At 38.0% G+C, this 21717-nt stretch overlaps 1 protein-coding gene across 1 annotated transcript; it reads right to left on the bottom strand.

The window, feature by feature from the left end:
• Window positions 1–1931: 1931 nt before the first annotated feature.
• Window positions 1932–21685, bottom strand: LOC139713181 (uncharacterized). The gene is made up of 5 exons (XM_071624960.1): window positions 21329–21685; window positions 7665–8607; window positions 6597–6797; window positions 6096–6250; window positions 1932–3600 (listed from the first exon to the last, which is right to left on the bottom strand). The coding sequence occupies exons 2-5, from the start codon at window positions 8523–8525 to the stop codon at window positions 3369–3371; spliced, it is 1449 nt and encodes a 482-aa protein (XP_071481061.1). The 5' UTR covers window positions 8526–8607; window positions 21329–21685; the 3' UTR covers window positions 1932–3368.
• Window positions 21686–21717: the final 32 nt, after the last annotated feature.

Here is a 21717-nt window from a genome sequence, read left to right as displayed (position 1 = left end):
TGTGTTTAAATCCAGTAGATCCCTAATCCTACAAAACATCATCTAGTCCTGGTCCTGGACCCACAGTGCAGTAAGTAGGGCGTCTAACGTGTTACTGTTAGTGTTTACTGTTAGATCCATGGTAAACCTAGGGTCAAGTGTTAACTAGCTCTGTCGCTCGTAAGTGACGTACAGTACAGTGTACGTAGATCTAAAAACGTTAGGCCAGGGCCCCTAGGGCCCTAGACCTAACCTATCGTAGGGCCTAGAAAACGTTAGATATAACCACGTAGACCCTAGACTCTATAGTTGAATTTGGATCTTCAGGATTTTGTCTACACAGGTTCAAAGAAACTGGTATTATTGCTTGTGGAGACACGTGTAACTGTGAGTGTTAGTAATGATCTAGGCTTATCTTGCCTGGGTATGTATGCTATTTTATATATCACATAGTGCATGACATCTTATTGCACTATAACAAGTACCAAGCACCTCCAAATTCTGAATTTGCCCTCAGGCAATTATATTCAATTCGGCCTGCGGCCTCATTGAATATAACTGGCCTTCGGGGCAAATTCAGAATTTGTCGGTGCTTATATTGTTATAGTGCATTCAGCCTCATGCACTATATATATAATATATATATATATATATATAGTATGACCCGCTACAACAAAAGGATCCGAAAGTCGGGGAGGACAACTTTCTGAAAATGACTTGATATCATTCCCTTACTCTTCTACTTTAAATTCATATGTATAGCACAACTCATAAGAGTACTCGGTTGCGGAGGCATTGATGATTTTATTAGCGCATGTCAAGTGGCTGAGGAAATTAGAGTTTCGAGAAAAACGCCTTGACAGTTTTCCTTCCGACGCTAACATGATCAAGGGGAGGCGAGAGAGTTTTCACCGCTTGACAATAGAAGGTATGATCCTAGCGACCTCCGCGATGTTCATTCAAGCTTAGCGCCAGCGGTCTACAAAATTATGTCAAAAACAGAAATCCGATCATTTTTGACCAATTTTGATGATGTGACTTCAAACTCAATTTCCTCGGCTCAGCTGTCAGTGACTTTAGGATCTTTTTGTTGTAGCGGGTCACACACACACACACACACACACACATAAATATATATATATATATATATATATATATATATGTATGAAGAGTTTGTTTTGCAAATAAAGAGAATAATAAGAAAATGTTTGCTTCTTTTGACCATAACTTCAAAAATGTACCTTTATACATGTATATAGTGACCAATATATCATTTAAAAAGTATTATTTTGTACTTTTTGACATTTCTTTTTGAAATTTCTTGATTACTTAACTTTTCATCTACACTGTAATACCAAACAGTGATAACAGAATCGGGAACATGTAATCAAAACGAAGTCCCTAAATATCAAATTCTTAATGGTCAATCAAATCTCACTCGACTGCAGCTTCTGTCTCACGCCATGTGTGAATGAAAATGAGTAGATGACAGTTTGTGTGTTTCCAAAATAAAGACCCTCGCCATCTGTTTCTGCTGGAGTTACATTTGTTTGGCGGCGCTTCGCATTTTTGGTGAAGGCAAGTCTTTGAGATTGGGGTTGACTCTGAGCAAAATAACCCTAAATTCGATTGCGATTTAACGTGTAAATTATAGCCTCCGAGAAATGGGCAAGTTTGGGTTAATGCATCGCAAAAGCAATGCTCTGTCAATGTGTGTGAAACGACAAAGAAGAAATGACGATATACAACAACAGCAACACTGGCATAAAATTTTTGTGGCCTAAGACCTGTTTATTGCAACATGAAACGTGTACACCTAACAATTTTCTCTTTTTTTTTTTCTTTACCTGATAGAATATATTCTGTTCTACAGATAAGGTATATCAAAATCATGCACAATTTCATGTATAGAAAAGCTGAAATGAAAAAAAAAATCATCAATTTTTCTCACGTTTAGATATTTGATATTTAGTCTACTAAAAAAAAAAATAAAACTTCTTCTTATGAAGAGAGTTCTAGCACTGAAAAGGATGTATCTCTTTGTGCAGCCACTCTCCAGTTACTGTTCAATTCAGTTCAGTTCAGTTCAATTCAAATTTAGTGAAAATGACTCATTTAAAGTGAATAACACAATTTATACGATACGTTGAAAAGATATGTCTCTACATACATCGCCGAATAACGTTTGTGTAGGGAAATATTTGGGCCACGTGATCAAAGATCAAGTGAAAATCTCGAAATTTCAGTAACTGGGCCATATCAAGAAAATTACTTAAAACCATTGCCATGATAATTGTTGTATATAACCACATAGTGATTACATGGAGAAACTAGTGGGCCGTGGGTTCAAAGCTCAAAGTGCGCTTTGTTTATCGAATGTTGATAGAATTACTAAAAACACATTATGGGTCCGATATCAAGCTGTTAAATAATCACGTCATTTAAATTCTTGGCAAAAATGTGGAAATGTCGTTGTTCCACATTGTTAAGATGTATTTTCTATCTATTCCTATTAAGACAATACTGCACTATGGCGGAGGCATGCCAGTCACGTATATAGCGATATTTTTAGTATGTTTACAGACGATTTCACAGCTGCCTGGACTCTTCTTTTCCTAAGTGTTAAAAAGATGACTTAAGAAAGCAACTGCCATAACCGAAAAACCCATAAAACCTCAGTAAGCCTTGGATATTGTATCCTCAACAACAACAAATACATTAGATAACTGGAATTAATAAATGCAGCAAAATTAGTACAACACACTTAGCAAAGCTTCAGGAAAATCGGACAATCCAATCAAAAGTTTTGGATTCTTAAATTGTTAGTCCAGCTATCGCTTGATGAGCAGCCTGCACCATTTTATGTTGTCATGTATTCCCTTTTAAATTGACTCTTGAACAAAAAAAAAGAAAAAATCGTGGGTTGATACCCATGGCCTATGTTTTTATACACAAAGCGATCACGATTTTATCACTGTGTCAGAAGTTCTTACATCATATAAAATTAGATTAAAACATACCACGCCCTACCTAATGGCTAACAAGTAACTACATACGTACGTAGAAAGTACTGATTTACATTGCATATGAGATCATGCATAGAATGATACAAAAACATATGTCTTGCACTTTCAAAGAGTGACGACTTTTGAAATCGCAAGTTAAAGCGAACCCATGCTGAAGGTTTTAAAAAAAGAAAAAGAATAAAAAACGTGTCTTAAGGACCCAAGGTGGGAAGTAATAGCAAAGGTCTGCAAGCTTTCCAAGTAACCGCAAGAAATGAGGCTGTAAAGAAATGGCTCTCAACATTGACTGTCTTGAAATAACACCTGTTATAAAAAAAACAGTTAGTGTCACTAGAGTCTGCCTATAGCAGCAATAGTTGGTCGTTATCCATTGGCAAGCAATGGCTCCCGCTCTGAACCTCTGTACTTCTCTTTATCACTTCTCCAACCAAAACATCCTGCAAAACAATCTAAACAACCACTGCTCGCTTCATCTTCTGTCGAATCTCCATTCAAGCTTTCTGGCGTGTTACCATGGTTTAAGGCAGGAGCTTCGTGCGATGTTGCAATATAGTCTGGACTATCTCTGGGCTCTTGCACGTCGACGTGAGACTTGCTGCCATGGGACAAACAAAATTAATAGAAACATTGAATGGAAATCAATCGAATTCATTTCCTTTCCAAAATCAGCAACATAAAAAGAATACAATTTCTTCATATATAGAGAGGTACAATAACAAAATTGTATGAACAAGAAAACAGCAACAAACGAAAAATTGTGCTGTGCTATGCTTATAAACTGAAATCATTTACAATAGCAAAACGCAATCATATATAAACTACGAGTAAATTATTACGATTAACATGAAAGGCACCACATGAACTCTTTCCTTGCAAGCAGTCTGGTAGAGCCCTTGTGGCAGAATGAACGAACAGATGTGACATTTTGAAAGTTAATTGACTTTTAAAGGTAGGGAATCCCATTTGCATGCCTTAAATGAAGAGTTGTATAAATACAGTGGTATTTTGAAGAGAGTATCATTTTACAAACTCCCATAAAGTATTGAAAGTGGAAGGTAACATTTAGTACACTTTTTTGACCGTTAGATTTTGAATTTAATTTTTTTCGGGGCTCACCGTAAATTCCAGTACATTACTAGGCTACCTTTGCAGACCCATGCACTGCATGTGTGTCCATCATGTATATTTTGTGAAGAAAGTTCATCAAAACTTACAAACATTTCTATATACATTCTTGCCACACACTCTATATGTTATTACATCAGCTCTTATACTTTTAGATTTGTGTTTATAGATAAAAAATACAGAAGACTGCAACAAAAAGGCTTAAGTGTGGTTGACACACAGAACTACTGAGTAGTTGAGTTTTGTGCATTATTCAAATTGTAGATAACTGTTGACTTCCAAATTTCTCAGCAGTGGCCTAAACAAGTCCCCTGAGGTTCATATTTAATGTTTTGCTGCATTTTGGGAGGTCTGTAAAAGGTATCCCCTACCTTTAAATAAGCAATCTAAATGATAACGAAAGAAATATGGTGTATACGGAAACTTATTTATCGACTACCTAAGCAGACTGTGTGCGTGGGTGAATATGTTTTAATTTTTGAGGAGTTGTATTAACACTCGGATTGATTTCGTTCATATTGCTTTTGCTTTTAACGTTTCCGTTTTGGATTGGAATGGAGAAGTGGTTTGAATATTCGACAATCGTGCAGATAAAAACATGATAGTTTGCGATAAAAAGAGAAAATCGATAAGAGCGTCTAATGTTAGGCAGCATCTACCAAGACGAAATCAAGGCATGGCTTTAACAGTAATACCATTAGTGTAGATGCTGGAAGATTTTATATGATGAAAAAAATAAAACGAAACGTTAACACCTGCACACAAGCTGAAAGCCCAGACGCACACACACACACACACACATTTGAACATTGCAGACATATGGTACATTGGATATAATTTACACGGCGTATAAAAAATAAAGTAATCCCACTTTGGACAGCTATTTTTACTTAATTGTCAGCGCGCAATGTTGGGTGTGAAGAAAGGGGACTATTCCTCTTTTCATAGAAATCTAATTGTGTTGACAAATGTCATGCGTGACTTAGCACTAGAACTGTAAATACAGCGTTAAAATTTGCCCTTTTCCAGGTTTGAGTGTTATCGTGAAGGAACAGTGAATGTCTCACTATGAATGGGTGAGTTCTGTGAAAGTGGTCAAATTAACAGACCAACCTGTATGCACGAATACAGATTTGTGTTTTTCTAACCATTATTATGGTCCTTGATCTTCAGTGTGGCCAATTGTTGACAACTTGTTCACTGCCTAAAAGGATAACCCATTTCTGTTTTGCTCTGTTCATATTCAAGACGTGGTTTGTCGAGTTATGTATTGAGTATGAACAGGGGAAATGGACTGTGTGGGTTTGCTTTTCTGGGAGTGACTTAGTTATCTGACAGGTGGCCATGCCAAAGGTTATTGACCATGATAGAAGAAACCCGTAGCACAAACCCTAAACTTGTATTCACAGACGTGCATTTTATAAAGTCTCGTTTATTGTGGCCACTTTCATTGACAGATCTGATCCATGCAGTGAGACATTCTCTGTTCTTTTATGTGACACTCAAACTTGAAAAAAAAGTGCAGTTTGTAATTGTTGTCGTTAAAGTTCATGTGCTCAGTCTTGCATGACATCTGTCAACATGATTCACTAGGTATCAATATAGATATAAGGGTTCTTCTTTCCTTACAAGGAACATTGAGCTTTTCATAGGTGATAATTATGGAATTGTAGCCCTCCAAACTAGATTATTTTTAAGCACTCTATACACCTAAACATCTATGCATTACAAACAGCCACCAAGTTACACACACAGGCTGGTACACAAGTACAAGCACGCATGATAGTAGCCTTTTGTCAAGGCCCTCTCGCTGTTATGGTGAAGAGAGCCCAGTTGAGTGGGGTTGCGCGAGGCCTCGCGCTGTCGCACTCGGATGGGCTCGCTTCGCTCGCCCATTACAGCGAGAGGGCCTTGACAAAAGGCTAGCATGATACATGCCAACGATTTAACAACCAAATTAAAAACCTTGTTATCATCTCCCTGACATCAGGATGGATGGTGCACTCGAGAGCGGTCTTTCCTTGTTTGTCCCGGGCTGTGCACCGGGCACCTTCTTCCATCAGGTACATGACGAAGGCGCGGTCGGGTCCCATTCTGTACTCAGGGTATTGTGACGCAAGCTGTCAAAGTTAAGATAAGTACAGTATGATAACCACGATGGCCATACGTTTAGGTGAGAAAAGTAATACAAACATAGCCAACTTCATCCATTTTTAAAAACATAAGGAATGCACGTGGAGAAAAATAGGTTCAAGTTTGGACTTTTTCCAGTGTCACATTGGGAGCACATTAACGGTAGCAACTTTGCACCCTTCAGACCCGTGTCACAATCGAAGCACTTGCATAGTTGTAGTTCAAATTTGCGCCTTTCATCGCACCTAAAAGTGCACCCAGTGTGATACTAAGGTGCAAAATTGAACCTAAATTGTATGCAGGGTTACAATTTTGGGGTTCTTAATGTGATACCGAGGAAAGTCTTGGGGACATCTGATTGACCATTCGTTTCCCTCCGCACTGCCGAACAGCGAGATGCAAGCAGGTCTGTCCATCATGCGACTGGCTGTTGACATCAGCACCCCGACGGACGAGACATTCAATGACCGACAGGTGATTATCTGACGTTAACGGGTGATTTGGAGTGCTCCCTCTACGTTCAGCTTCAGGGTCCTTAAGAAAGGCATTAGATATGAATGAAAATGGGATTATAAGTAGCTGAATGAACGGTAACAATTGGTCAGTTGATTTAAAAAAAGAAGAAGAAGAAGACAGAACACAAACATCACCGGTAGCTTAGTAGATGTTTTTCATTAGAACTCGTCAAAAATAACATATCTATTTGTATGTGTGATCATTATCGCTGTGACTGAACTTGCTTTTTTTTCTGCACTTTTGCCTCCAGGGAAACACAGGAACACAATAATAGTTTATTAGAATGAAATGACTTACAAACTGATGTTAATTTATTTGATGGTAGAACACTTATTAAATGAACTTACAATATTGCAAATTCATCCACCCTATTCTAAAACACTTTACAACAAGAAAGAGAGACTTTATACAGCTCCGGCGCAGATTACCTATATTATAATGATAAGATAAAAAAATGATAATTTTGACGAGAAGAACGTCTTTCCAATAATACTGCCGTTTCGTCAATAAGAGCGCCCTTAGAAACAGAATGCTGTGATTGCCTATGGTCTTTAAGCTTTCAACTCTGAATGAAATCACCATTATTTTCTTCAGTCAAAGATTAAGTGAAAGCTCTTTTTTTCGTTCTTATTAAATGCGTTTTTAAATTTACAGTACAATAATGTATGAATTTGAAGGGCCCTCGATCTAGGAGAGCAGTATCTCTTGAAACTAAATGAAGCTGTCTCGCAATGAGCAAATGAACAAGACATAGAGATAAATTCCTGGACTAGGATCTATGATCCTGACATGAGATATGATGGCCTGGCGTGGTGGTGGTACGTTGGGAGAATCCGCAATACTATAGCGTTTCGGGACGTTTCCTACAACTTTGCATGCACTAACCTCTTCTATCACCTGTGACGAACAGTGCTTGAAGACATCTAGTTGGCCTTTGGTCACGTGATGGAGAGCGGAGCATCCCTGCTTGTCAGTGGCCATGACGTGCACGCCTTGGTCTAGGATGAACCCGACTAACTCCACGTGACCGTAATGCGCAGCCACGTGCATCGGCTGCGCGCCATTCCATTCCGACAGCGCGCCGTTATTGCCCTTGACGCGCTCGTCGATCCTAGCCCCGTTCTGCAGAAGGCATTTGACCACGTCTAGATGGCCATTGTGCACAGCGCAGTGCAACGCGGTTATACCGATTCTGGCCCTCGCCGCTACGTCAGCACCAGCGCTCAGGGCGTATTCAACCAACTCTAAGTGTCCATTCCACGCCGCTAGATGTAACGCCCTCGACCCCACCCACTCCTCGTCTATGTCTTTACTGTCGATGGGCTCGTTTATCTTCGCCCCCTTTGCCAGAAGATACCTGAAGACGTCAAGATAACCACTGAAGGCAGCGCAGTGAAGCGGGGAAATCCCGAACCTGCTTTTCACTCCGATGGTCGCACCCTTGCTAATGAGAAATCTAATGACTTCCAAATGACCGTTCCATGATGCCAGATGGATCGGGTGGGCGCCTTCCCATTGGCTGTCATCATTGCTGCCGGCACCTCGCACACATTCCTTAGGTTTAGCACCCACTGCGAGCAGGAACTCAAGAACCTCGAGGCGGCCGTTGAACGCGGCGTGGTGGAGAGCTGTCCAGCCGTCGCTGTCTCGTACATTCACCTTGGCGCCCGCCTGAAGGGAATTCCGTACGAGGGCAACACTGCCCTCTATCGCCGCGGCGTGAAGTGGATACTCGGTGACCACCATGCTGAGAAGACATTCCACTAATAAACGTCTCGGTGTACTAAATGATGTGTTTCAGGTTTTCATATCGGTGTCATGCACCAGCCTGTTAGAGATACAATTTTAAACATAAATATTTTTTTGCATCTATTTTACAGAGTCACCGAATAATCTTCCTTTAGAATAACTAATGAACAACTCAGATACAAATATTGAGTAGGGCGTAATGACTATAGCTGTCTTCAATCATCTAAAGACAATTTGGGTGAGTGGTGGTGTCGATACGTCAAGTTTCAGTGTGAAGACACACCAAAGGTCTCGACTGAAATCATGCATACAGCTTACAAGACTAGCTCGCCCTATCCGTTTCACAAGGTCAATCTTAAATGCCAACATGCGTGATACATAGCACTGAAGTGTATACATAAAGCCTACTTTATTATTTCCAGTGTATATTCTATAGGTGAGGCCATGGCTACACACACCTGTGTTTATTCACCTACTTGCCTACGTAACTTTAGTGTGTGAGTGGATGTAAGTAGTGTACATGTACCAGTTCGCACTTCGTGGAGCATTTGGAGCTGTGAAGCGGTGGAGCCCCACAACTCATGAATATTAATGAGCTGTAATCATGAATATGTATGAATATGTATATAATGTATAAAAATATATACATGAATTATGTATGAGGGTGAGATATAGTAGTCTGTGAACGGGTGTGACAATGGCAATAGTGAATTGTGGAGCTCTAATATGACTTAGCATATGAATATCAGTGAGCTTAATTTATGAATATTTATGATCATGCAATTATGTAAATATATGAATTATGTTTGAACGTGTGGACCTTTGGGGGATGGCTCTGTTGCACTGTCCGATTGTAAATGACTTGATATAGACTCCTCATATAGGCCTACTAGACAACATACTCTGAAAACGGCGTGAGAATTAACCTGCTAAATCGTTGGATTTGCTCTTCAAAGTGACTCCATGTACGCGTCCGGTCCCATAACGCTTGGTCTACTGTACTGTACAAAGTGTATACTTGGGTGACCCGCACCTCGTCATAGTTAATGTTTGCGCATATTTGAATCACATTTCGCCACTGAAATTCTTTGAAATCCAACTCACATACAGGAAAAATGCTGAAAATTCCAATGGAATCACAAGCTCACTGATCGATATCGACAATTTGCAGCTATCGTCGTCAAACACGAACGATGCGAAATAGCTGTGCGCTAAGGAAGGGGCCCGCAACTCGTCACCCGCGCTCCCATAGGCAAAGCACGTAAAAGACGTGTGCGGCTGACCGTGATGCTCCCATAGACATACACGTAAAAGATGCGTGCGGGGACAGTGGTGATACTTATAACACGTAGGGTCCTATTCCGATTAAAATTTCCGATTTTCGCGAAAAACTGTTCGGTTTTCACCAAAATTTGCTTGGCCCTGCCAAGTTTCAAGCATACTGAACACAGTCCCGGGCATAAAGTTTTGTTTAGTGCGCTTAAAACGATTTTAAGCGGGGTGACGGTATTCGGGCCCCTGACGAGGTGCGGGTACCTCGCTATACATATAGTACAGTATACGTACGTACGCCACATATGTTATGCACAAGGGAAGACAGGCCGGCCGGCCGGCAGCCCGAACTAGAAGTTGTTTACAGGATTGACAGCGCGTACGCGTATGCATGCAATTCATCAAAGGAGCCGCCGCGCGCACAGACGATCGGCAATCTACCATAGGATTACAGGCAGTGCAGTTGTACTGAAGTAAAGGAAGGAGGTGTGTCTCATTTCAGCGCTTCCTATTGGCTACATTCTTGAACCCATTTTATAAAAGATTATAACGTATGACCCGGAGATGATTAGCGTGTGAATGGGCGTGACAGTAACGTATGGGATTAAGCAGTTTTGATAGTGAATTGTGGGGCCGTGGAGAGTTGGACTTTTGTTGTTGTTGTTGTGGATCTTCTTCTTCTTCTTCTTCTTCTTCTGCTTCTTCTCGATGTGGATTACATGGCTATAGTGTGGAGTGTATATCGTCGGTGTTTTCACGAACCGACGCTATTTCGATTTTGGTCAAAATTTTCAAAATCGAGATATTGGTACCAAATGAAAGTGCTTTCAAAACTCTACCAAATCCCCAAATTTTAGATCACAAAATTAATTAGTCTTAATTTTATCAAAGAAAGAAAAAAACGACGGTACTCGAAATATCGAGAAATTGAGAAAAAGGGGTTTCACGAACCGACGCAGGAAAGATACGCCGGTTCGTGAAACCCGAATTGCTAGGGTGAAGAGCAATGCGGGTTTTACGAACCGTCGCAGTTGCATTATTTTGAGCTTTGTTCAACTTACTGGCCTAGAATTAGGTTTTGGCCCTAATCCAGATCTCAGAGTGAGAACCAAACCTTCTGAAAGATGAATGACGACCTAAGCCAGCCCACTGTCCACGAGTGATGTGAATGGTAAGCTATAATCCTACTAAAATCATGCTCAAAATAACAGTTTCAGTTGGACTACCATAACCATTAATTGCGGTAGAGTGTAGTCCCATGTATTCAATCGCGTGATGCTTATGAAGCCTAGTCTGTAAACGCCATCCAATTTCAAATTAGAACCCAAATCATATTATTTATAGTTTCTTTTCAACTTATGTCGTTACTTCTGAGACTACTGAGTACTGTAGTCGTAACGTCTGTGTGCAAGACATGCAAGAGATGTCAAAGTCTCGAAGACACTCATGGCTATGCCTTGACTTGAGTTGAAAATGAAATCATGAGATTGACTAAGTAGATAGGCCTACTAAACTAAACAAAAAGTAAAAAGTCTAAAAGTAAAACTCAAAGGAAGAGTAAAGAATAAAGTTAGACATGTTAGACTTTAACTTTCAAGTTTAACTAAATGTAGTCTAAGTTAAGACTTTACTTGTAATACCAGTTACTAAAACTAAGATCAGCTGAAGTCTAAGACCAAGTCAAATTAAACACAGAGTCTATAGTCTAGCTCTAGATCTACATCTAGACTAGTGGTAATAGTAGGTAGAGTCCACCCATTTTTTCCCCCAATTTTTACTGGTCCATTCCTGAAAAAGTTACTGGTCAGTGTCCAACAGTGATATTTCCAGGTCAGGGACCGTCGGACCAGTGCCAGTGTGCAGCGTTGGTGTAGATGTCATCTATGACAGTATGTGGTCTAGTGATACTACCTAAACACTACGAGTAGTTTACAGGTTAGGTGGCTTTCCTGTACAGTGCAGTGATAGTATACTTGTGAATTCAGCCCTAGTACCGTACTGTGTGTAGATATGTGACATTATGTCTAACGTTAGTTCGAGTGGAGTACCTTTGAAGCACAGCGGTGGGGCTTTTTTTCCCTAAAACTTGTGAATGCGGCCCAACCAAATGGCGTTTACATATTTACGCGTGATTGATAGTGATACAGTAGCGCTGTCGATTTCCACAGCAGCCATACATAATCTTTTGTCCTTTCTTCTTTCCTTTTTTTCCCTTTGTTCTTTCACCCTTTTTATTCTTGGAATCGAAGGACTTCTAAGAAATGTCCCTCGACTGATTTAACCAGGACTCTTGAGTCCTGGTAAACCTAACCTAACCGAGCAACCGTTAACGTTTGTTAGGCCTAACATAACAGTAACACTGACTTAGCCCAGTATTGACTTTGTCTTTGGCCGACTTACTGAGATGGCGAGTCTAACTCTTTAACGTTAGTCTAAACGTAGTCGTTAGATCTGTCAGTGTCAGTGTCACCGGTTATTGTATAATGGTGCCATCTCTAACGTACGTTAACAAGTTGATGTTAGTTATCTATGTCAACTTACTGATTCAGTAATAGTGGTACTGTCATCCTGTTGGATATCGCCGCAATATCATCCGTGACGTGTTAATTTCGTGTCACAAAGACAAAAGTTGCCAAGATCTAATAGTATTAGATGTCTAGATCTAGATGTAGTCTAGATCTATGATATAAATTCTGTGTGCCACTGGTAACTTAAAAGTGAAAGGTCTAGACTTCACTTAGTCTATAATTAGACCAGACATTCATGAGGCAAAGGCCTATTTAGTAGATCTATTCTTATTCTATTTTAACGTCAATTCCTACTAACTCGCCACGTGTTATTCCTAAGGCCAAGGACTTCCGGGTTAGTGATTTTTTTTTTTCATAAATACCAAACAGCAGACGTGTTTCATTTGCATTCTTGCACAGACTTCATGAAAATATGTGCAGTATCAAAGAAATATGATGCACATGACAATGCCAGTGTTTTATAGGTGAATGGTTAATACCTTTAAAAGCTGAATGATAATGTAGAGTCTAGGTCGAATTAAGATGTTACAGTCTCTGATAAGAAACAGGTTTGATTGTCATAGACTGTTTCCCAAATGCAGGTACATGTAGTTATATTCAGCTATTTCAATGCAATGCCGTGTTTACACATACAGCTGTACATGTAGATTTATATTCATGTGAATGATAATTCAATTTCTACATGAGACTTACTAAGTGCTAAACATAATATCTTGCATCAGTAAAATGTGTAAATGACGAGACAATTTGAATATGCATCAAATACGAACAGCAGCATTTTTTGACATTCTTTGATCCTGCATAGGCCTACCATTTTGTTTTATGTTTAATATAAATAGAGCAAAATAATTTCAACTTCAGTTTTGTTGGCTGATTTTTTTTTCTTCTCAAAATTAAAGTTGTATCTTGTACCATGATGTTTGATTTTAATCAAAAGTTCTTAATTTCTTTCTTTTCTTTCAGATGACTGGTGCCATGTAGTAGCGAAGAACTGGACTGTCTCAGAAAAGAAAAGGAAAAGTACAGGGTCGTGTACATCACCAACGGATGTGAATACAATGGTAATGTAGAGTCTAGGTCTAATTAAGATGTTAAAGTCTCTGATAATAAACAAGTTTGATTGTCGTAGACTGTTTCCCAAATGCAGTTAGTAATATTCAGCTTTTTCAAAGCAATGCCTTGTTTACAAGGACATGTAGATTTATTCATGTGAATAATAATTTAAATTCTACATGAGACTTACTAAGTGCTAGACATAAGATCTTGCATCATTAAAATATGTAAAAGGCGAGACAATTTGAATATGCATCAAAGACGAACAGCAGTATTTTTTTGACATTCTTTGATCCTGTATACCGTTTTGTTTTATGTTTAATATAAATAGAGCAAAATAATTTCAACTACAGTTTAGTTGGCTGATTTCTTTTTCTCAAAATGAAAGTTGTATCTTGTATCATGATGTTTGATTTTAATCGAAAGTTCTTAATTTCTGTCTTTTCTTTCAGATGACTGATGCCATGCAGTAGCGAAGAGCTGGACTGTTTCAGAGAAGAAGAAAAAAGTACAGTATTGTGCTGATCATCAAGGAATGTGAATACAATGGCTTAGGAAAGAAGACAATCTACAGATAGGATAGAAGGGAGAAATTGGGGTGAAGGGCGACAACATAAGGACGGTATATCTATAGTGAAATGTGATTGTAAAGTGGAAACATGAAAGGAGATCCTAAGATTGAAGGTGAAAACAATGCATTCCATTCTGTGATGTCGTAATTACAATTTTGCTACACTTTAATAACACTACAGAGAGACATTTATATCAAGGAAAGCTTCATGTGGATATGGAATGTTAAATTTTTTAAGTGTTCATTGGTATGTATTTCATGATAATAAATCTTGAAGGTTTTGTGTGGTAATCATAACCTTGTGATAAATCTTGATAGATTTCTAAGTGCACATTGGCAATATTTAGATGATGCTGTAATTAGATTAAGTTCTATTCTCCTTTATTCTTTTATTTATTATTTTGTTGTCTTCAACCCACTTTGAATGTGTCACGTATGATTCTTATAAACATGGGAACATGCACTCCATGTAACTGATAGGACTTATAACAAATTGACATAATTATTCAACCATCACTAGACAGTTCTGTTATGCGATGTTCTTTATTTAACTAAAATTGTAAATTATGATACATGTATGTTCCCATGCAAACTCACAACAAAATACAGAAATATGATTTCTTTTAATAATAATTCATTATGTCTCTAAATTTACAATTAAAGAAAGTGATTGCAATAAGGATGTCAAACATTGTATATCAAAATAATAGATTATTCATTTGTCTCCATCCGTAGTAACGCACGCAACTGCAGTGTGCAGTTTGTAGGCTGCTGTGAAAAAAAAAAAAATCACAGGCAGCCCAAGCAGGATTCGAACCCACGACCTCTGGATTACTAGACCAGCGTCATAACCACTAGACCACCGAAGTGCCCTGGCGCTACCTTTACACATGAATAATTAAGTATAGAAGGGCTTGGGGGCGCTTCGAAGTTTACTGCTCTTATTAAATATGTACATGTCATTTGCAACTCAACTAAAGATGATTAAACACACTGAAATTCTTACTTTAAATGATATTCATAATCTGGTTTTTTTTTTCTTTAATAGCTTGGGATGTACACTTTATACACTGTATCGGTCTACATTTTGCCTACAATATGGAATTCTTTACTTCAAAACGTTTGTTTTTAACAAACAAAAAATTAAGAGTCCTTTAAAGGTGCTGTAAAACAGTGGTGATTGTTTGTTTGTTTGTTTTTTGGTGGGGGGGGGGGGGGGGAGGGGAGTCAAATTAGCCTTGGCCCCTCTCCGCCGTCTTTTTTTTCCCTTTAGCTGCATTTTTTTTAGTCATCACATGAAAATTCGTCTGCATCCACCCCGTAGTTTTGCTGATGACCTTTCTTTTTAATTATTTTAGCCACACACAATTTTGGCCGAATTTCCCGACCCCTCTGGTGAATTTGCTAGTACATGTACTAAAACACATTCTCAGAATGTGTTTATACATGTAGTACTGGTGGATCAAGGATTCACAGGGAGGGGGGGGGGGGGGTCGGCCAAAATTTCTCTTTTCTCATATGTAACAAGCCTACGGGGCGAAAGGCTGATATTATGGGCTTTCTACACACATTTTTAGATGCTAATTATTGGTTAACATGAGCACGATCATTTATGTTGTGATTAATTTGTTTCCTTATATATGTATGACTTCTATTAGAGACTTAATTGGCTTGGCACTCCTTACATCGACCTATTTTAGACACCCATTTCCTTCTCTCTCTCGTGCTTTTTCTCTACTGTCCTGTGAATAGTGTAACTACATGTACATGCAGTACCTCTTCTCTTTTGTATGATATACATCAAGTTTTTATCTGAGCATATGGGTGTTGCAGCACTCTCAAGCTTCATGCATACGCAGCAACATCTTTTTGTGTTCATATACATAGTTATGCTTGATATATTGATTTGAGAATGTTATTCTTTCTCTTGTATATGTTCCGTCCGCACTCTATAGATGTAAATGTACGATGTAAGATTTGGTGTGCATGTTCGAACTGTGTTCCTCTTTTTGTGAACACACAAGAACTGACATAATAATGAACTTGAATTACACATATTCTTGAATCTTGACTCCATCTCCATTTGCCATTAGATATGTATTGATTTATGGAGCTCTTCCACAATTGTTATCCTTCCCATTGTCATTACTCATCTCTGAATAATTCAAATTTGATATTTTATTGAGGACCTATGTTTCTTCGATTACATAATGTACCTCTTCAATATATTGCTGCAAAAGGCATAATTAAACATGACCATTATTAAATATTTAAAATGAAGCTTGAAATTCTGATAGTGTTGATATTTATGTATTTTTAGGAGTTTATCAGTTTCGAAGAGTGCATGCAGGATGAGTTTTATGTTTTTATATGATCAGGTGCAGCTATCATAGAATCTGTTGAGCAGGAAAGAGAAAGATGGAAAATGAGGAATTATGAGTGAATTCGCATGCGAGCCAAATGACAATAATGACACTGATAAAAATTGTGACAAAGTAAATGTCACAAATATGTGGAATAATAAGAAATAAAGAAATTAATAGATTATTTCAGAGAAAGAAATAACAGAGTGCATGCATGAGTATGAAAGATGAGTAAATACAAGTTATTATTACTGACTGGCACGTCTTTTTCCCAAGATTTAGTGGTATCCTTCATCTTAGAACAAACATTCATAATTATTATGAAAGAAGTGAACTGAATTTGAATTAAAAATAATGTGAAAAAATAAAAAAGTAAGTTAAAAAAGTTAAAAAAAACAGTAAAAAGTAAAAAAAAATATGAAACACAGTATACCGAGTACATGTATTACCAAATGATAGATGTCCACGTGCAAAAGTGTTAAATAATAATATATCCACAAAAGGGGGGGGGGGGCAAAGAAATCTTTGGAATGATCAACCACAGCTATGATAACAATACATGCGTGTACTAAATGAAGATGAAAACAATAACACTCTTTTTAGAACAATTAAGAGAAACTGGCTTGTATTATCATCTTAATTATCACTAAATGTATTGTAATCATCACAACAATCATTACATGACAATTAATTTCAATTAATAAGGTTATTGTTGATAAGCAGGTATAGCCCCAATAGTATTTGTACGTAAACACATACGAAAATGAAATAGCGACGGTTCGTAAATACACGCGTATTGCACGTTACCTATTGTACAGGCCCTACAGCGCGGGTCTCACGAACCGGCGTAATACAACTTACGTCGGTTCGTGAGACCCGCGCTTAAGTACATAGCCTATGGTGCGCGCAAGAAACGATGGATTTACGAACCGACGCAGTGAGTTTGAAGACAGAAATCTCGTAGATTTTTTGAATTCACACTAAAATTACACTATGGATATGAAGAACAACTTCCACTCTCATCACCCTGTCAAAATTTTCACACACAAGACAGGAAAAGTCATTGATAACGTTGTCTAAAACTTGTGAGATCTTTAAACGCGATTTTCTCAGAACTGCATTTTCGCTCAAAAACGAAATAGCGTCGGTTCGTGAAAACGCCGACGATATGTTCTTATGGAGTCGTAGGCCTATACTTTTGCACGATACGAATGGTTGATACGAATATCTAAAAGCGTATGACAGTAACGTATGTAGGATTAAGCATCATCAATAACAAATCGTGGAGCAGCGGAGCTCCAAGATGACTTAGCATCCATATGAATTTGAATGAGCTGAGAAGTAGGAAAATGTATCTATGCAAATGCATATGAATTATGTTTGACTGTAAGCTTAGGCATCATCAATACGGAATTGTGGAGCTGTGGAGAGCGAGACTCCTGAAGTGCATTAATGGTAATTGTGGAGTTAGATTGTTGAGTCGCATGTTTACACGATAATACATACGGATATTTTATATTTTTGGAAAGAGAGAGATAGAGAGAACGAGAGGAAGAGAGAAAATTGTACAAGGTACAAGTACAATCTTGTATGCATAAAAGAAAACATTGCGATGTAAAATGCTGATGTGAAATATATTTTGTACATGAAAAGGTTTCACTATATCATATCACGATATTACAAGATTCGTTGTAATAAACTATAAAAGCTACGTGCGAATTCCCTTGTAAAAGAGTAAGATGAACATGGGAAATATCAAAACATAGATTACACCCAACCGTTTCCTTTCTTGTTTATTTTTTCTTGCGTACTCTGTTTTCGATGCTATTAGTTCTTAGATTTCCGTATCTTCCGAAAGTACCACATAATATAGGGAATGAATTCCACAACATGCATAATAGGATTCTTTGGTTTCATGTAAAATGCCGTGACCATGACATGAACTAACGCGTCTTAGTAGTACCTATTAGCACTCGTTCATGCTTCATATTGCATCATACATCACCTTGGAACTCAATTGCTCAATGGGTACTCGATCTTTATCTTATGATCAACTGGTTTACTAATTTACATCATAATTATGCCTGCAATAATATCACATTTTCGCATTATCGTGCAAAACATACGACTCCGCAATTTGCATTTGCATACACACATATTCCTACTTCTCAGCTCATTCAAATTAATATTGTATAGGCTAGGTCATCTTGGAGCTCCGCTGCTCCACAATTTGTTATTGATGAGGTTCAATCCTACATATTTTACTGTCATACAAGCTTCTAAATATTCGTATCAACCATTCGTATCATCGTACAAACGTATAGGCCTATACGACTCAACAATATACTCCACATTATAGCCATCTAATCCATTTCAACAAGAACAATAAGTCTAACTCTCGACATCCCCACGATTCACTTTCAAAACTGCTTAATCCCATGCCTTACTGTTGTAAAGGCCTCAAGAAAATAGACTCCCCTAAATTTTGTGGAAGTTTGTAGATATATGCATTGGTATAAATAGGGAAATTTACCCTCACAAGTTTATTTCACCCACCCCTGGAATCAGAGTTGAGTTTACCCAGTCTCTTCAAATTCTAAGAAAAATGCCTTCATCACGATGGATGTGGTTTTGAGCTCCACACTTTCATCCCTGCATCCATCGTGACTAGACGTGGCATTTTTCCCTCCCTTTAGGTAAGAAATCTTACTTCTACTTCCGTTCAATTATTCTAAATCATTCTTTCTGATTGGTAAATTTGGTGAATTCTATGATGTTTAGAGTTTTGTAGTTGAACGACATGGTCCCTCCTTCAGTAAAAGAGGAATTAAGACCAAAGATGATGTTCTCAGTGAAGTTATGGAATAATTACTTATTATTGTTTAATGCCAGATATGATTGCTTGACGGATGATGATTAGTGTACAATTGTAGATACATGTAGAATAGAGATAGAGACGGAGGGTCGGTGTGAACACGGCTTGGATGACTCACAGCAACGTCCGCACCTTATCGGCCAGAGCTCTGACCACCAGCTCTCTGGAAGGAGTGTTTATAGTTCTGGTCCACAGTGTCTCTCTCACTTTCCCAGCTCCTCAGTTCCTCACTTTTAGCCAGTTCCTCACTTTGGTATAAAGAAACTAAAAAGGATTTATTCAGGGATCGTCCCGAAAGTTTGGTCTTTAGAGCGACTGCTCTCGCATGTGTCCTACATTTTTGAAATACTTTCGCTTTTGCCTGACGGCAGGGATCATCTCAAATGCCGTAAAAGTTTATATTGCAAAAAGTTTTACAGAAGCGTTTTGTTTTATATCAGAGGAATAAGATACAGAAACGAGCAGGAAAGAGAGAGAAAACCTGGCTTTTAGAGAAATAAAGGAAAACTAAAGAAGTTAGATTTGTTTTGCAGTTTATAAAGACTACCGGTTTTCCTTCTTGCTTTTAAACAATTCTTGCCAAAGAAGTGAATACATTCCAGGTTTAGATTTATTTAATCATTGCGTTTCAATAAATTCATCGATACAAACAGAGATTAATCAAATGATATGTAGTTGCGTTTATTTGATTAAATCATTAATATTTTAAATGATTGGTTAAGGTAAAGATAGATTGCTTTATCAAAGGAGAATTTTACATTAATTATGCTTACTATAAAGGAATATTAAGATTGATTGTTATGAGTAAGCGCTATAATTAACCTTTGATTTTAGAGATTCTTTGAGGTATAAATCAAGCATCATAATTGAGCATGGTAAATTATCAATTACACTGATGAAGAATTAGGTATTCATATCAGCAAACTGCGTGTGTCATTCACATTGTGTTGATGAGAAGAAGTGTTTGATAATTATTTTGATTGTGATTAATATGATCATTTAAACTCGGTATGATTTATACCAGAATAAAGAGACACACTTTCATCCCTGCATCCATCGTGACTAGACGTGGCATTTCCCCCTTCCTTCAGTACACAGTTTTTAAACGCCCCTTGCCACATCGGGACGGGCGTAACACTGTCACGTCCATTCACACGCTAATCATCTCCGGGTCATACGTTATAATATTTGAATATGCTGATACCCTCTACCCTTTCATACATTCAACACCAGCCATACAATAGGTTGCAAAAGAGTCACTCTCCAAAGCTCCACACTTCAAATGTAATTCATATGTATTTACATTATTGTATAATCATACATATTCATAAATTAAGCTCGTCAATATTTATATGCTTGGTCATCTTAGAGCTCTACAATTTACTATTGCTATTGCCACACCCATTAGCAGGCTGTTATATCTCACACTCACACATAAGGCATGTATATTTACATAATCATTCATGAATTTAGCTCAGTAATACTCATGAGCTGTGGAGCTTCACAATTTTCTATTGTTATTGCCACATCCAATCACGGCTTATTATATCTCACACTTATACATAGTTCATGTATATTTACATAAATACATATTCATACACTTCCATGATGTGCTTGCGTGTATGTATCTATTGCGATAAAACATGTCGGTGAGTAAGTCCTAAATAGGATTTCTAGTGCCTTGGTAGTGCAGAGACAAATACCAATGCCTTACACAATTTTCGTCATACGTTGTGAAGAAACATGGCAAAAAAAAAAATAGTTCATCTTGGCACTTAAAACACAGTTTGAAATATCATGTAGACCCAATAATGACTTCCCGACCACAAAGACTAACAAAATTACGATATTCCTGCGCTATAGAGTCATTCAAAAGAATACGGATAGTCCACGAGATCCCACCTCTATGCCTTTGTCGCCTCAGCGATATCAAAGTAATAAAAAATAATCAACTTATGTACTCTTGCTTATAAGTTATTTGCACCTCATTCGTTAGGCATATTCTTTCTTTTGCGTCTTATCGTTAACAATAAAGTAGTATGATTTATTAAGTATACTTTGTATTTCTGTTGGATGGAAATAAAAGTTTAATCAATTTGAACTGAATTGAATTGCATTGAAGTATGGAGCAAACTTACCTGGTTATTACGACTAGCAAGTGAAGTGCATGTCATGACGGTCTGTTAGTGTCATCCATTGTAATATCGTTGTAAACAGTGTACGTAGAGATGGGCGTGTCAGCATGTAATGCGGGGACAGACCTCACCGCCAAAGTATGAATTTTACAGCAGTATACGAAGTCTAATACGTGCCCGTAGCCGATAGCTTCTATAATTTGAACAAGACGTAACAGAATGTTGCTCGCGTTCTCCTCGAGCTGCACAAGACCAAGTGACATGCACAGCAGTATTACAGCCACGTTCATAGGGTGTAAAGTTCCCTTCCGGGTACTATAGTAGACTGTATGAATATACTACAACCTGCACACAGCACGACGGATCTCGCACTGACTTTGCACATTGGACTT

The sequence above is a fragment of the Diadema antillarum genome, unplaced genomic scaffold, assembly GCF_040938485.1.
Source record: "Diadema antillarum isolate AM-2024a unplaced genomic scaffold, OU_Dant_1.0 scf00000005, whole genome shotgun sequence".
Classification (NCBI taxonomy): domain Eukaryota; kingdom Metazoa; phylum Echinodermata; class Echinoidea; order Diadematoida; family Diadematidae; genus Diadema; species Diadema antillarum.
The sequence above is the reverse complement of the archived record's forward strand: the minus strand, read 5'-3'. Positions and strand labels throughout refer to the sequence as shown.

Bases quoted from the DNA above. Each gene is read 5' to 3' on its own strand.
- LOC139713181 (XM_071624960.1), bottom strand. From the start codon at position 8,525: ATGGTGGTCACCGAGTATCCACTTCACGCCGCGGCGATAGAGGGCAGT. The intron at 6,251-6,596 runs GTATCACATTAA...TAACTTTGACAG, and splicing joins TGTCCCCAAGACTTTCCTCG to CTTGCGTCACAATACCCTGA. The intron at 3,601-6,095 runs GTTTTTAATTTG...GTCCCATGGCAG, and splicing joins GTCAGGGAGATGATAACAAG to CAAGTCTCACGTCGACGTGC.